Source organism: Ambystoma mexicanum, chromosome 9, assembly GCF_040938575.1.
Source record: "Ambystoma mexicanum isolate Mex_15411 chromosome 9, UKY_AmexF1_1, whole genome shotgun sequence".
Classification (NCBI taxonomy): Eukaryota; Metazoa; Chordata; class Amphibia; order Caudata; family Ambystomatidae; genus Ambystoma; species Ambystoma mexicanum.
This window is the reverse complement of record NC_090931.1, coordinates 330735473-330753049: the sequence shown is the minus strand read 5'-3', so window position 1 is coordinate 330753049 and position 17577 is coordinate 330735473. Positions and strand designations below refer to the sequence as shown.

General features: G+C 50.4%; 1 protein-coding gene across 1 annotated transcript in view; it reads right to left on the bottom strand.

Moving 5' to 3' along the window:
- Positions 1-17577, bottom strand: part of GTF2I (general transcription factor IIi) — a 2618156-nt gene that overhangs the window by 2393038 nt on the left and 207541 nt on the right. Inside the window, exon 5 of the mRNA XM_069614749.1 lies at positions 765-948. Within this exon, the coding sequence (XP_069470850.1) occupies positions 765-948 (184 nt within the window). The remainder of the gene's footprint in view (positions 1-764; positions 949-17577) is intronic.

Genomic DNA, 17577 nt, shown 5'->3' with positions numbered 1-17577 from the left:
AGAAGCACTAGAACAAACCTTGGGGTTGAAGAGTGGGGTAAACAGAGGACTAGCACTGCTGAGTCTGGATGGGCCCTGGAAAACCTCCCCTTGAATGCTGACCAAAAGCTATATATGTCAACCTGATGATGGCAGGTGCCCTGGCCCTAGCACAAAAATGGAAAACAAAGGAACCTCCGTTGGAACACAAATGGGTGGGGAAGATCTGGAACTTTGCAGCCCTCGAGTGGCTTACATACTCCCTTCTGGGGAAGAGTACTGTACCTTTCGCGCACACTGGTCAAGGGTCCTGGACTACCCACAAGCCGAATCTAGAGGGCCCTGGTGCCCAAGGAAAATTCCTCTTCTCGGACTGGTATCTTAACCCCTGCCGAATCAAGCAGAACCGGGGCCGCTTCACCGCTCGACCAGGAAGAGTAACCATGGCCAACACCCCTCAACAATGAAAACCAGGACCACAGGAACATTGAATACCTCCAGGGATGTTCGGCGGACCTGAAAGGGAGGGGGCTGGAAGAGGGCGGTGGGGCACATTTATCGGTGATATGTTTAAAAATGCTAAGTTATGATTTTTTTTTAAAAGACCATTTGCATATTTAATTCTCTCCACCCAGACAATTGACAGAGGGTCCGCAATGTAAAGTCTATGCTCGACTTCTCTGGATTGTAGCCCAAAGATAGTGCCCTAAAATCAAGGAATGTTAAGCATTCATACAGGAATCGAATGAACTGTAACAGAGGTCTTTTAAGAGACCGCAACATACCTTTTAATAAGGAAGGAGATCTGTGCTTTGTTCTCCAAAATTCTTCGCAGTGTTGAAGCATCATAACTGGTTGGATCTTTAAAGCCAACTGTCTCTGGAAGTCCTAGCACTACAACTGCTGACTGGTCTTTCAAAATCTTCTCATAGGGGACAGGAACAGGTGTAGACTTTCCTAATGCTTTACCTATTAAAAGAAAGAAAAAAAAAACACTTCTTAAAAGCATAAATGAATAGGGAATACATTCAGTATTAATCAACTTTCCCTTGAATTTCAGTTCAACATACAACAACGTGCACACAATTTAATAGCTAGAGGAGTCCAACTACTCAGCCGATTCACAAATGTTCCCTAGAAGATGGCGCAAGAGATTCGGTAGGGAGTCCGACCTCGGAGATTGTGCTTCGTTAGGACCTACACTCAAGGCCTCATAGCAAACCCCATAAATTCAGACTACAGAACACTTTAAGGTGCCTTCAAAAGAAACTGCGTCTCAGTACACTTTTTAAAACTTATTTTCCTACCTTTAAAAAAAAAAGGTAGCAGGCGCTCCTCTCCAGAAAGAACATGGCATGATAACCTGCTCTGAGATGAGTTTGCAGCACACACTTTCTGCTCACTGTACCTTTCACAGATGGGAAATATCCATTTGCATATCAGTCTTTGTCCTGCCCTCAGAGAGGAATTGCCATAGCATTTCGGTGCTGGACTGCCCATGTGGGCGGGACAAAGGCTGATATGCAAATGGATATTTCCCCATCTGTGAAAGGTACAGTGAGCAAAAAGCGTGTGCTGCAAACTCATCTCAGAACAGGTTATCGTGCCATGTTCTTTTTGGAGAGGAGCGCCTGCTACCTTTTTGAATCATTTTCCTACCTGTAGTCTACTGTGAAATGTCAAAGGTCATCCATTTGTACTTAGAATAGCCCAGACAAGTGAACAGTCTTTAAACCCCTAACCTTCCTTTCTGTGTTATTTTAATAGAGGGGGGAAACCCCTCGCCCATATCCAATTGTCCCCCCCTCTCACTGCTTTCACTCAGACGGCCACATGACCCTGAGCTGCATTCTAATGCACTTTCCCTTCTTTTCAATACATTAACCCAGACCTCCACATAAGACAAGGTGGGAGTGTTTGACTCCCCATTTTTAAACTGTAAGAGTAAATGTGATCTCAAAGGAGTAAAAAAAAAAAAAAAAAAAGGAGTTCTCCTCTGCAAGAGTGTATATGATATGATAGGTTATTTATAACGCGCTTAATACCCAGAAGTTTCTAAGCGCGGACTCGGGGATCAAACCAGTGTTGCTCCGTGTCGTCTTGTTTCCAAGACAAGCACGTTGCCACTGAGCTAGCCTCCCGAGGATAAAGTATGCAACATCCAGCCGACGTGTGCAAAGTGTTAAATCTATATGGAAATCAATCATGCTGCAGAAAATTAGGTTTATCTCACCAATAACAGATAAAGCAAATGGTGCAATGGCACAAACACTCTCACAAATGGAACAGATGAGCACACACAGTTTTCCTTGCATGTAAAGAAAGGGTACAACAGCAGTATAAGCTTTTTAACACTCAGCAGGTCAGCCTGAGTAGGAGCCATGCAGGGTTCACCCACACAAACTGAAAAGATGAATCAGGGCAACCGCAACGCAAACTTATCATGTAGAAGGGTGAACTGATACAAGCAGCACACCACATAAAAAGGCACGTATCTGGTCTTTTTACGCATCTTGTGAAAACAAGTTTATTTTTTATGCGTATCGGTTACTCAGGCTATTCTTGGTGGCAACAGAGCAGGGTGGGGAGAGGTTTGTATATATGGGATACATTACTCACCGTAATCATATTTCTGATGCTTCGATCTGCTTAGATTCACATGCTATGCATAGGCCGACATATAGTGGCAACTGCGGAGTATTACAGTTGTTTTCAAAACTCGAAAATGGACGTTCACATGGCGTGCCAGTAATACTAGCCCTAGTGTGACGTCCACTGTACCCATGGTCCTTTAAGTGTCGAAGTCCCTCAGATAGTGTTGTTTCTGACATGAGGTTGCATGAAGTGTAGCGCGAGTACAGGTGTAGTAAAGCAGATCATGTATCAGAAAAAAGCCCAGAAAAACATCTATGCACCTTCTACTCCAAAGGGAGGAAGGGTGGGCACATGTGAATCTAAGCAGATACAAGCATCAAAAATACGATTACAGCGGGCGGCGTGGCCTGCGAGCTCGCAATGGAGGTAAATCCTCGGTGCTCCCGTGGCCGCCCGTAACATCCTGCTTATATCCTCAGACTTGGCAAACAGATTCGCTCGAAAAAGACATTTTCGGGTATCGGAATCCTGCGGCGGTACCCGACAGCAAAGGGGACCGTAAACGCTCAGCACTGAGCGAGATAACAGCGCCGGAAACATCAGTGAGGAATCCAAACAACAACTAAGATGGCCGCCGCCCGTGATACGAGCTAGAAGATAGTGGAGGATGCGAGACCGTTGGCCAGCCGTGCCCGCCTCCGAAGAAGCCGACGTCGCAACCCGCCACTACACTTGGAGGTGGCACCGCCCAGCGCGAGCGGGGAGGAGGCGAGGCGGAGGCGTGATGTGATCGAGCCCAGCCGGTGCCACCGATCGACACATCCCGCGATCGAGCAGTGGAGGCGGTGACAGAGGGAGCAGTGCAGCTCTGACCGCGGCGCCGGCCTGAATGTAAGCAGTAAGCCGCTAGCTCAGCGCTCATGTAGTGGGGCACCCGAGGAGTAATATTGCAGCTCGGACGTGCACCAGCAAGCAAATAAACCAGCCCACGCCAGCGCAGTACCAACTTAGGCAGCGTGAGTGCCCCGGAGTGAACGGAGATGGAGGTACTTGGAGGAGAGGGACCAGGCTCCCGGTACCGGGCATACTGATGCCATAACAGCTTCACACAGGCAGGACCCAAGGCAGGGACCCAACCTGTAACGCTACGTCACTGGCCTTTCCTACAATCCGTCGGAGGCGCGGGGGACCCGTAGTGGAGGGCATCCCTCTAGTGGGCCTGCACGCCGACCCCCTTCTCCCCCGACTCCCTGACTCCCTGACTCCCTGACTCGATGCTGAAACACTAATCCCGGCGGGTTGGCAGTCTCAACAGAAAGGACATGAGACGACCCACGGGGCTCCTCCGGCACGGACAATACACCCCCCTCCCCCGGGCTCTCAGAAGGGCGAAGGGCGAGGGGAGAGGCACAATTGGGCTATTGGCACCCTGACACGCCATCCAGCAGCAGTCGCTAACATTAGGCGAGAACAGTAGCTTCACCGCGTCCTCCGAGAGAGCACACACTGCCATACCGGCAATGCTGAGATACAAGGCGGGCACAGTAAGCCCCAACAGAAAAGAGGTAAAACTGCGAGAAGGGGCGCCCTCCCAAACCTGTACGGATGGACACGGGCAAGCAGCACCATGGGAAAAGAGAAGCAAAAAGACCTCAACACAAAGCACCATGGACCAATACGCTACAAGCACACCCACCGCACAGAGCACCGAGGACCAGGGGGTGACCCCCCCTGCGCCAGACGAGACCCTGTCACTTAAAGATGTAATGGCTGCCATCGCCAGCCCGCGCTCCTCGGTGGAGCAAAAAGTGGATGCTATCTCTGCGCAAGTTTCCTTCCTCCGTCATGACCTCCAGAAACTATCATCCCGAACTGGGGAAGCGGAACAACGCATCTCCGGGGTGGAGGATGACCTTAGTGGGGTGCACCAACAGTTGGCACACGCATTGAACAGATTGAAAACCCTGGAGGCCCGAATGGACGAAGGAGAAGGCAGGTCCCGCCGCAACAACATTCGCATTCTGGGGCTGCCGGAACGCGAAGAGGGACCCAGCATGGGGCTATTCCTGGATGAGTGGCTGGCAGATCTATATGCGCCAAAAACTATCAAATTTCTTCTCGGTGGAACGAGCACACCGCATACCCACAGGCTGCCCGACCCCGGGCGCACACCCAAGAACAATCATCGCGAGGCTCCTCAATTATCGTGACAGGGATGCTATCCTACAAATGGCCCGAACAAATGGGTCAATGACTTATAATGGAGCCAGAATCGCATTCTATCCAGATTATACCCGTGAGGTCCAAAAAGCCAGACAATCCTTCGAGCACCTCAAAAGAAAACTCCACTCCATGAATGTTAGATATGGGTTGCTATTCCCGGGCCAGCTAAAAATTCAGCACGAAGGCAAAACCGTCCACTTCACTGATCCTCATGAAGCCTGGAAATGGGCCGAGCCCCATATCGCAGGTGACTGGACTGAATCCGCGCAAAACCGCAGGGGTAGACCAAGACCCTGACCACGGGGAGACGGACCCGCCCAACGACCCATACCAGAGATCCCAGCGGCTCCGGACGAAGACTGCGATTCCGGATAAAGTCCCTGCAAAGATACACTGGCCAGTGGTAAAGCTTCATTGCACCATCTGAGGGAACAACGATCATTCCTCTCCTTGGTGACCACCTGCAACGTAGTGCGCCTCCTGGTACGACACCGCCGTTGGATCACCATCACCCCAATACAACTGATCTGAGAACGATACGCTACCATCGCTAACATACCAAGCCATTGACGGCCACCACGCCCCTGACCGTGACACCAGACCCACACACGAGCAGTAAGTTGGTGGGAAGGTGACTACAGTTTACATTAAAGTTAACCCGGCGACACAGTTTTGAGCGCCAGTAAAGTTTGGGCGACAGATACTTCATGTTGGGGAGGAGTATGGGGAGAGAGGTTGGGAAAGTGTTCCAGGTTAGTTACTTGCCGGGAAACCACATCACACTCACATTGATCGAAATGCCAGAGAATACACAACACCTGCCGCCCCTGTCTCCACCTCTCACGTGCAATATACCTCCACGGCCATACGCATTATGCACCCACCTAGCGCAAAATTCAGTTCCCTAGATATCTATGACAACTCAGCGCCATGATGACCCCACTGACCGACCCGCACCAGCCCTAATGATACATAACGAACGCCATAAATCTCTCAAAATCCTTACTTGGAACGTAAATGGCATGGGCTCAAGTATTAAACGCTGATTACTCACGCAGTTCCTTAACAGACGCTCGCCTGACATAGCCCTCCTCACCGAGACTCACTTAGCGGGCTCAACCTGCCAGTTCTTTCATAGAACCAATTATCGATTAGCTTACCACGCAGGGTACACGATGGGGTCTCGGGGCGCCCTGATCCTTTTACATAAGCGACTCCCTTTTGAGTTATCTGCGGTGGTACAGGACCCCCTCAGGCCGTTTTGTGATGATCCGGGGCACTCTCAGGGGTGAATCAGTGTCCATTCTAGCGATATATTCCCCACCGGGTTTGGGAGAGGCCCTCTTGAGGGAGGTAACTGCCCTGATTGCACAACAGCAGGCAGAGGTGTGGATCGTTGGGGGGGACTTTAACGATGTGATGTGCAACACACTTGATCGAACCCATACCCGTAGTCGGAACCCGGATAGACCCACGAGGTTGGCGACCTTCACCTCAGCGCTTGGCCTGAGTGACGTGTGTAGGGAACTCCACCCCACAGACCAAGGATTCTCCTTCCACTCGGGGGTCCACGCATCCTTATCCTGATTGGATTACCTTTTCCTCCCGGCCCCAGAAGGATATAGGGTTATAGCGGCAGATTTCCTCCCCCGGGGAATATCAGACCACTCTCCCTTGGAGGCGACACTCCGTACAGATCGCCCCCTCCTGCCTAAAATTTGGCGATTAAACGGCTACTACTTGGGCCTCCCTGAATTCGTGGAGCACATTACGGAAAAATCTGACAAATTCTTTGAGATCAATACGGGCTCGGTAGAGGACCCAGTGATATTGTGGGAGGCACACAAGATAGTGCTCAGGGGGGAAATGACAGCCTGGATCTGTCATAACAGGAGAGAACACAACAGGAAGGTGACAGAGTCGGAGGAGGAGGATGTAAATAAATGGGTGACCAGATACGTCTCCAACGCTAAACCAGAAACATATCGCCGCGTCCTCCTGGCGGCTAGAGCATCCCTTCACAACACGGCACTCGATAATGCGCGGCAGGCGCACTGGGAATCAAAGACCAGAATTTACGAGCAAGGGGATAAAGCCGGCAAACTACTGGCATAGCTAGAAAGACGGGAGGAGGGGCACAGACACGTCAGACCGATTACTGACGAACAAAATAGGCCCGCCCAAACAGACCCAGAAATCGCGGAGGCTTTTGCCAACTTCTATTCTATGCTTTATGCAGCCCCCACGGGCCCCATAGATATCCCTCCTGGAAGGGATTGCGCTCCCGCAACTGTCGGAGCCGCAGAGTACTCACCTAGACAGGGAACTAGATGAAACCGAAATAGCGGAGGCCATGACCCAGCTACAATCTGGGAAGACACTCGGTCCGAACGGCTTCCCGGCAGAGACCTGGAAGACTCTGGGCAGTAATAAGATGGCCGCCCCCCTTCGGGACCTCTTCCTTGCTGCTAAGGAACAAGGTACCCTCCCGCTAGACCTGCGAACGGCCAACATAGTGGTCATTCCAAAAAAAGGCAAACCCCTCTGATCGGTGCACGTCGTACAGACCAATATCGCTCCTTAACAGCGAAACTAAAATCCTTGCTAAAGTACTGGCCAACAGGCTCCAAGGGGTAATATCCTCACTGGTCCATCAGGATCAATGCGGCTTCATGCCGCAAAGATCGACCAGAATGAACCTACGTCGGTTACACCTACTACTGGAAGCAGCCCCAACCCTGAACGCCCCACTTACGCTCCTCGCAATAGACTTTGAGAAAGCGTTCGACTCCGTGGTGTGGGCAAGCCTCTGGGCAATAATGAGGCGCATGGGCATCGGTGAAACCTTTCTCAGCTGGATTCAACTCCTGTATGACACCCCACTGGCCACAGTTAGGGTGAATGGTTGGACCTCCGGAACCTTCCCGCTGGGCAGAGGTACCCGACAGGGCTGCCCTCTATCCCCCCTCCTTTCTGCCCTGGCAATTGAGCCACTGGCACAATGGCTCCGACAAGTCACCACATGGTCCGGATTCCAGTGGCCAAACAGACGGGAGGACACGCTCTCCCTTTATGCGGACGACCTATTACTGTACCTGAGTAACCCAGACCACGCATGCACGATCATAACCCAAATGTTAAAGACCTATGGGGACTTCAGTGGCCTTAGGGTAAACTGGGGGAAGTCAGTTCTCTTCTCAGTAAAGGGAGACAATCTAGCAATCCCCCGGGACTCTCCATACCGACTAGAGAGGGAAGGCTTCCGCTACCTGGGCATATGGGTTTCCGGGGTTCTCTCGGATTACGTGCATCACAACCTGCACCCACTAACGAACCGCTTCGCAGGGGACGTGCGGCATTGGATGCACCTCCCCCTTACACTCCTGGGAAGAGCGGCCCTCTTCAAGATGGTGGCATTCCCGCGCTTTTACATACTGCAGAACGCTCCTCTGGCCGTACCAGACTCGGAATTCGCCCGAGTGGATGGTCTCCTCAGGGAATTGATATGGAAGGGGGGGGGGCAATCTCGCATTGCGCTGACCACGCTGCAGCGATCGATCTGGGAGGGGGGTATTGGAATCCCACACCTTAAGTCATACTACTGGGCCAATCAACTCAACGTGGTCAATGACCTCCCCGGGGACCACGACCTACCACATATTAGAGCAGATGCTCCCTTCAGGCAGGACACCCCACCACTGGCAATAATGTATCAGCACCTATCCAGACCCCCTGCACAGACAATGTCTTCCCATACCGCGATTATTTGGAGGCAGGCACACAAGCACATTGGCTGGGGAAACAAGATCACCATAGCACAACCACTGTGGAACAACTACATGCTGACGGAGGTGCGGAAGCTGCCCGCATGGCCCCGGTGGGTGAGGGCTGGGATAACCACGATAGGAGATGTCTTAGTGGACGGTTCCATTCTCCCGTTTGAAACGCTTCAGCGGGAATTTGGCCTCCCGGTTGCAGAACAATACCACTACACACAACTATCACATGCACTCACCGGTCATAGGCAAGCACTCGCCGACGCCCCAGACTACACACCCCTGGAACGCAACCTGCTGCCACAACTCATTCCCACCAAGGTGACAACCATTCTATATAAAGCCATCAACGCATTTGCCACCCCAGAGCTCACCGGCCTAAAAAACTAGGTGGGAACGGGATGTCGGGAACATCGAGCCTGAGGATTGGATCCAGGTCCTCATGCACCCATGCGAAATCTCGATAGACTCTAGAATAAGACTGGTACAGCTCAAAATACTCCAGCGTTTACTACCCTCGAGGGGCCCTATTTGCCTGGGGAAGGACAACGGATCCCAATTGTTTGAAGTGCAGTGGGGAGGAGGGCACCTTCATCCATCTCCTTTCGGAGTGCCCCAAAATTAAGACCTTCTGGACACAATGTGTACAAATTCTGGCAAGAGTACTGGGTCGCACAATAGTTTTACGACCCGCAATAATGTTACTGGGGTCCCCAGATGAGAACATATCAAACAAGTGGGAGGGTATTCTTCTCTCCGTAGCAATGGGCCTGATAAAACGTGACATCGCACAGAAATGGGGAGCCCCGGAGTGCCCTACTGTGGCCCAATGGTCCAACGAAATGGATATCTGTGCGGCAAAAGAACTTAGAATATATACAGCACGGGGATGCCCGGCAAAGGCCAAAAGAATATGGAGTAAATGGGAAGACCGTGAAACCTGAGATTGTCAAGGAAGGGGAGATTGAGAGGCGCAGGAATACAACTTGGAACATGGCTAAGAATACACTAGTGGACAAGTGATGCAGAGTGGCAAGAGACGAGCAGACCGACGATTGACCCGGCAGGGAAGGAGGGAGGGTGGGGGGGTAACCGTTAGTGTTGTATGTTTGTTCAAAACTATCAAAAAAATATGTTATTAAAAATAAAATACGATTACAGCGAGTAATGTATCCCTTCTGAGGCTTGTGGAATCTGCTTAGATCACATGCTATGCATAGATTAGCGAACAGTGTTTGGAGAATGGTGGGTTGTGAGAAGGTACAGCGGCAAATAGATGTTTTAGCACTGCTTGTCCCACCTTAGAATCTGCTTTAGAGTGAGTGTCAACGCAGTAGTGCTGAGTGAAGGTATGTACTGAGCTCCAATGGTGCTGCTTTGCAAATGGCGCCCAACGGGACATTTGCAACAAAGGCCAAAGTAGCTCCTGTACCGCTACTGGAGTGAGCTCTTGGTGTAAAAGGCAGTGTTTTGCTAGATAGAGATTAGCAGAGCTGTATGTATCCTACTATCAAATTGGACCTACGGAGACAAACTGTTGGTCTGTTTTCCTTAGCGGTCTGGTCTTGTCAACATAGTACAGGACAGCCCTCCTTACATCTAATGTATGGAGTTTATTTCTCAGCTGAGCTTGTTGGGTTTTGAAAGAAAGCTGGTAGTTCGATGGCCTGCTTGACATGAAACTTGGAAATGTACTTAGGTGAAAACCTAGGGTGTGTTCTTAAAACCAATTTGTCTTTATGGCTCACAAAGAAAGAGTTTTGCACTGAAAAAGCTTGCAGTTCACCGACTCTCCTTATGGAAGGGATAGCCACCAAGAAAGCCGTTTTAAAAGCAAGGTGTTTAAGGCTTGACTTATGCATAGGCTCAAAGGGGGGTCCCCGTGAGCTTTGCAAGTACTACATGGAGGTCCCAGGCTGATGGCGGGTTTGAAATAGGAGGGTGGAGTCTCTTTAATCCCTCCATCAATGCCTTAATGACAGGAATTTTCCACCACAACACCTTACTCGGAAAGGTGGTGTATGCGGATCGAGCCGCTAGATGAAACTTTATGGAGTTAAATACTAACCCCAAGTCTAATAAGTGAAGCATGGTCCACTTTTTAAGGTCCCCGTCAACTTCTCTGTCTTTTTTACAGGCTGCAACATGAGATTACTGCAACAGCCAAACCCTCACGGAGGCTGCTACCCCTGGACTATTGGACTGCCATGACTACCATTTTCTGCTTGGGTTAGTTCCTGCCTTCTTTATTTACCTGTACTTCCTTCACAGAGAGTACTCTCAACTCTCCCTGTTATGTACTCATTTGAAGCTTTATCTATAGTCACCTCTACCATCAGATTACCACTCTAAATTCCTTAACTACTGGTCTCCCATTTAGCTGAAAGTCAAACTGGACTGTATTTTTGCATTTAGCTGAAGTCAAACCTGAGTGTATTTTTGCATTTAGTTGCAAGTTAAACTTCCGTGTATTTTTTGCATCTAACTTTGGCCATTGATTGTAACCTGCTAGCGCAGTGACTGTTCAATACTGCTTTACTTGCTTACTCTTTCTTCCCTCTGCCTCCACTCTTTTCCACTCGTGGCACTCTCTTTCTCTCCCATCTATTCCAACTGCTCCTCTATCAACTGTCCTTCCCTTCTCACTAAGTCTGGAAAAAATACATTTTAAAAGGATATCTTGGCCTCCAACCCTGATCTTCCTATCGCTGATACCTATACCAGTGCATCTTTCAAACAGAGCCTCACTAACATCCTCTTTGTTGTCCCTTTGCCGATCTATGGACCCACCATATGATCTCTGTGCTTTGCCCTGTCTCCTCTCCCATGAATGGTGGCACTCGCTGGGATGTCCTCATGGCTTCTTTCTACTCCTCCAGAGTCATCCTTAATGTCTACCTAAATGGCACTATCATGGTCCAAGGTCCTGAGGCCAATCTCCTCTTCGATAGGCGCTTCCCTGGCCTCATCAACTTCCTCTCATTTCCAGCTGTCCCCTCTCACTCCTTGGCTACCTTGCCCACCTTTTCCTCCTCCTCTGCCACTCTACAGGCGTACCTCCGATTAGTACCCCTCCCCGGAAGGTCTTTAAGGCTGGCAACCTTCTTCATCTTGCCACTCTCAACTCACGCTCTGCTGTCAAACACTCCTCTGACATCTGCCACCTCCTTGAAGAACTGGACCTTGAGGTCCTCTGTTTTATGGAGACATGGTTCACGGCCAGCTCCGTCACGAGATTTGACACTCTACTCCCTGAAGGCTACAAGATCCTCTCCACACCCAAATCCACTCGACCTGGAGGGGCCGTAGCCCTGATCTTTCCTGAGTGGATTCCCGCCACCATCATCCCAATTCAGATTTACTCCTCTTTTGAATGCCTTGTCTGCAGGCTCTCAATCCCTCCCAGCCACTCCCTTACTGTTGCTACTCTACCGGCCCCCCGGACAAAATCACCTCTTCTCTCTGAGTGGGCTGACTTCTCCTCCCTCCTGGCCTCAACCACTCAACTCCTCCTTGGTGACCTCAACATCCACCTCAATTCTCCCTGTCCCTCATCTCTGCTCTTTCGCAACCTCTGCGATTCCCTCTCCCTCTCTATCCTCCCCTCTGTCCAGAGGCTCTCTGCAGGACACACACTTGATCTCCCCTGGCCTCCGCATCTCTATCCCTCCGACCACTCCTCTATCCTGGAGTGACCACTGCCTTCTCTCCTCCCATCTCGCACTCTTCCCCCCCCAAGCCAACCCCACCCCAACACGGCCACTTTCTCGGACATCCGACCTATGAAGCGTGGGTCAGCTGAGGCTTTTGCTGCCATATCCTCCTCCTCCTCCTCCGGCTGACTCACACCTCGACGCAAACCCGGTCCCTTCTCTACTCTTCCATCTCTGATACTCTTGATGCTCTTGCTCCGGTCATGAGGATCCGCTTGAAGCCCAAAGCCAAGTTCAATTCAGGGTATGACTCCGACCTAGCTACACTTAAATGGAGGCGTAGGGCAGCTGAGAGGAAATGGAGGGCTTCTTGTTCATCCTCTGACAAACTGGCATGTCGCCTGCTCCAAAGGCAATACCAACTCTGTCCGCACTAAGAAGAGAGCCCACATTCGAGCCTGTGTCTCTGCAGCATCTATCAACTCAGCTGAACTCTTTAGAATCTGTAAGGAGCTTGCCAACCCTGCGGCAGGCTCCACCCCTCCTCTTGCCGCCCAGGCTCTATACAATGCCACTGCCTCGCACTTTATTTAAAAAAACCAGGACATTCTGTCCACCCTCTCCTCCCCTGCACCCCATTCCAAATCAGTCTGTGCTTGCAGAGGCCCCTTTAACCACCCCCCACCGTCCTTCCCTTCCTTTCCTATTTTCTCCCCTGACGAGGTTGCTAGACAAGTCCGATCTATGAAAGCCTCATCAAAATAGGTTCATCCCTGTTCCTCTAAAACCATCAAGGACCACATTGACACCCTCGCTCCAGCCCTTGCCGATTTTTGCAACCACTCCTTTGCCTCAGGATCTTTTCACTCCTGTCTGAAGCACTCCCTTGTGCATCCTCTTCTCAAGAAACCCACAGCTGATCCTTCCTGTCCGGCTATCGCCCAATTTCCATTACACCCTTTCTGGGCCAACTCCTGGAAAAGCTGGCCATCTTGCAGCTTAACCTTCATTCAGACTCTGTTGGCTGTCTCCATGACCACCGGTCTGGCTTCAGAGCGGCCAGAAGCACGGAAACTGCTCTCCTGAATGTCTGTGAAGATCTGCTCTCCAACCTAGACTCCAACATTCCCTCGGTCCTCATCCTCCTTGATCTCTCTTCTGCCTTTGACACGGTCAACCACACCATCCTGCTCAACCGTCTCCGTGATAACCTGGGCATCACGGATCAGGCTCTGGCCTGGCTGACCTCTTTCCTCTCTGACCAACCCTCCCACGTCCAACTGTGGTCCTTCCCATCATCCATCTTCCTCTCTACCTGTGGGGTTCCCCAGGGGTCTAACCTCTCAGCCTGGCTCTTCAACCAATACCTGGCAACTCTCGCCCACTGCTTTGCCATTTTCTGCTCAGATTTCCAATGCTATGCTGATGACCTAAATCATTTTCCGGCTGCCCTCGGCCACCTCCTTTCCCTCTCATCTCCGACTGCCTTACTGCCATCCAAGATTGGTGTGCCGCCAATGATCTTTGAATGCCAGCAAGACGGAGATCCTCCTCATCGGCACACCATCTCCATCCTTCTCCCCCACCCTCTGGCTGGCCTCCCTTGGCCCTCCTCCTACCCCTACCTGCGAGGCTAAGAACCTTGGGGTCATCTTTGACTCCACACTTTCCTTCTCTGCCCATATCTCTGAGGTCTCTAAAGTCAAACGTCCTACTGCACCTCCTCAGAGGTACTCTGCCTTTCCTCTGCTTCCCTCAGAAGCTCACTGTCTCTCAAGCTCTGGTTCTCTCTAGGTTGGACTATTGTAAGAGCCTCTTTCTAAGTCTACCTGCCTCTACTCTCCGCCCTCTGCAACTTATCCAGAACAGGACTGCAAGACTTGTCCTTGGCCTCAAGCCCTGGGATCATATCTCTCCAGCCCTGAAATCTCTCCATTGGCTCTCAGTGGATGCAAGGATTAAATACAAAACCCTCTGCATTGTCCACAAGACTTTCTGGGGCCCGAGTCCAAAATAGCTTCAGCTATCCCTCCCCTCTGGAGCTCCTCGCTTCTCTGCCTCTAACTCCCTCCGGGTCAATCGTTTTTCAAAGAAACGAGCTGGGGGTAGATCTCCATCTTCGGCTGGGGCCTCCCTCTGGAACAGCCTCCCGGCCTATCTAAAACTTGAGGAAAACCATCTCCGGTTCTGGAAGTACCTCAAGAACCTCTTTGCTTCCGCCTTCTCTCCCCCTCTCCCCTGCTGATCTGCTCTCCTGGCACTGTGCACCTGGCCACCCTCTGTCCCCTGGGCCCAGGAACCTACTCACCCTGCCACCCTCCTGGCCACTCCTTGTACTGGGGACTGTATCTGTACCCTTACAGCTCCCCATCCCCCATTTTTCCTTTTTCTGCACTCAGACTGACCCAGTCTGCTGCCTTAAACACAGCATTTACCACTTTGTCTGCACTACCACTGTTTATTGCCCCCATTTTCATTTTATTTTGTATTTATTATTATTTATCTGCTCTCCTCTGCTCCGCACTTTCCACTCTCCTCCTTGCATGCACTTTCCCTTTTCCCATTCCCATGTACTTGCGTATTCTCAATATCACTGGGCCTAGTAAGATTGTCGTTTTGTGTTCTCCCCTGTTCCCCTCCCTTGCCTAGTCGCGCTCAAACACTTGTTTACAAGCGCAATACAAATAAAATATATCATGTAATGATGAATGGATGATGGAGTACATTTTATTGGGTTTATTATTTTTGACTGGCAGCAAATTACAAATCTTCTCCACTTGTCAAAATAACAGTGCCTGGTGTTTGGTTTACTTGCCTCTGAGGATTTCCATACACCTTTGAAGTAGATTTAGATGTTCAAACTCTGACTTCAGGAGCCAAGCTGCCAAGTTCTAAGAGTGAGGTTGAAGGTGTAATGTTGTTCCCCCCCCCCAATGCTGGTAGAGCAAGTTGAACGGGCACGGGAGCTTGATCGGGTCGCACATCGCCAGTTTGCGCAGAGGTGGATACCGAGGTTGTCTCGCCCACATAGGAGCAACTAGGATTAATGTCATTTGCTCCTAGTGAATCTTGTTCACCACTTTGCTCATTAGTGGAGTTGGGGGAAGAGGCGTAGGCAAATTTCCCTGACCAACTCATCCACAGGGCATTCTCCTTGGAGTCAGGTTGGGGGAAACCTGGACACCAAGTCTGGACATTGTGTGTTTTCTCCTGTTGCGAGCAAGTCTGGTGAGGGGTAGTCCCACTGTGTAAAAATGTGATCTCCCACCTTTCTATTGAGCTGCCACTTGTGCTCTTCTGGTAGTGGAACTCTGCTTGGAGAGTTTGCTAGAGTGTGGAGTTCCCCTGGAACATGTTGGGAAGTTAGGAATATTCTCTGCTTGAGTGCCCATTTCCACATTTTCTGTGCTTGTCTGGACAGATTTGGAGAATGTGTGCCCTCCCCGTTTGTTTATATAGCAGATTGCAGTGGTGCCGTCTGAGAATTTGTACTGACTGATTTGTCAAATGTGCTTCGAAGGCTTGAAGCGCTTTGAGTACTGCTAGAAGTTCCAGCAGGTTTATGTGGTTTTGTGCTGATTTGAGTCCACATACCATGCGCTGTGAGATGAAGGTGATGGGCCCACCAACCGGCGAGGGATGAGTCTGTTGTACCGATCGCTTACACCATTGGGTCGTGGAAGGTTTTTCCCCTTCAACAGATTCTCCTTCGTCCACCAGCATAGAGCTTGTACTAGTGTAGGAGAAACGACCACTAGATCGTCCTCCTGACCGCTTGCCTGAGACCACTGCATTGGGCGAATGCGCAATTGTGCAGGTGGGACCAGGTAAATGGATGATGCCATCATTCCGAGCAAGCACATAACTTTGCTTGCGGTTATCTGGCGACCGGCTAGATACAGAGGTCAGCAGTACGTTTTGTACTCTTTCCTATGATGGAAAGACTAGACCTTCAGTTTTTATGACAGCTCCTAAGAACTGTTTGGTCTTGTTTGGTACAAGGCTGGACTTTTTCCTGTTGATGGAGGAAACCCAATTGGAAAACAAGGTTGATCTTTCTTTGAGTATTTTGCTTGCAAATTTGGGGGGCGGGGGGTTTCCCCTGTGATCAGCCAGTCGTCCAGGTAAGGGTACACTGGAACCAATTCCCTGCATAGGTGCTCCACCACCACCACGAGTACCTTGGTTAATACCCTTGGAGCGGATGCTATACCAAAGGGTAGCACCTTGAATTGGTAGTGCTGGTTTGCCATCTTGAAACAAGAATTTTCTGTGCGCTGGGAACATTGAAATATGAAAATAAGCATGTTTCATATCCAAGGTTGCCATGTAGTCCCCTTGCTTTAGCAAGGGCTTACTTCTTGTAACGTCGTTGTGCAGAATTTTTGTGGCTTGACATAGGTGTTTGCAGGGTAATACTGGGTGCATTGTTAGATCTTTCTTGGGCACAAGGAAGTACATTGAATAGATACCCTTGTTTGCCTGATTTGCCGGGATGATTTTGACCGTGTCCTTTAACAGAAGCGCTTCCACCTCTTCTAGAAGTATGCGCTGTTCCTCCTTCGTCGCGGTCCTCTGTTGCGGAGATGGAAGGAGAGTCTTTGGAGTAACTATGCAATAACTGCCCGCCAGGGTAAAAAGCACCCACTTGTCTGAGGGGATTCCGTCCCATGCGTGGGTGAAGTGTGTTATAGGTCCTCCTACTGGAGTGTCATGGGAGGGGGACCTGAAGCAGGTGATCATTGCTTTCGGGTGAGGATCCACCTCCGGAGGAGGATTTGCCCCCTTTGGAAGCCCTGAGAGGATTGGCCTCGATTTGAACCCCAGGATGAACCCTGACCCTTGTTGTAACCACTTCCTCTTAGCGACGTTTGACCACTGAAACGACAAAAATTAGGACTCACCCCCCACCCCCTTTGGCCTGAGGGCTTGTTTGTTAGTTGACGCGGAGATTTTAAGGTGTCATTCTTCTTTTGCCCTCTTTAAAAGCATCCTCTATTGCTTTGCCAAAGAAAACATTAGGTTTGATAGGCATATTGAGGAGGGTTGCCTGTGTTTCTAATTTAAAACCTGACTGGCGCAGCCATGCATGGCGCTTTATAAGTGTGCCCTCTGCAATAATTTTACAAGCATTGTCCGCTGTGTCTAATTATTTTTAATATACATTTAGACACAGCTTTCCCTTCAGCTACTTCAAATGAGAGCTGCGATTTTAGTGGCTCTGGAGACAAGGCCATTAATGTGGATTTTTCCTCCCACTTGTAGCAGTTATAGTTGGCCAGCAGAGTGGTATTATTGGCAATTCGTGCCTGATATGCCGCTGAGGGCACCACTTTCCGGCCGAAAGTGTA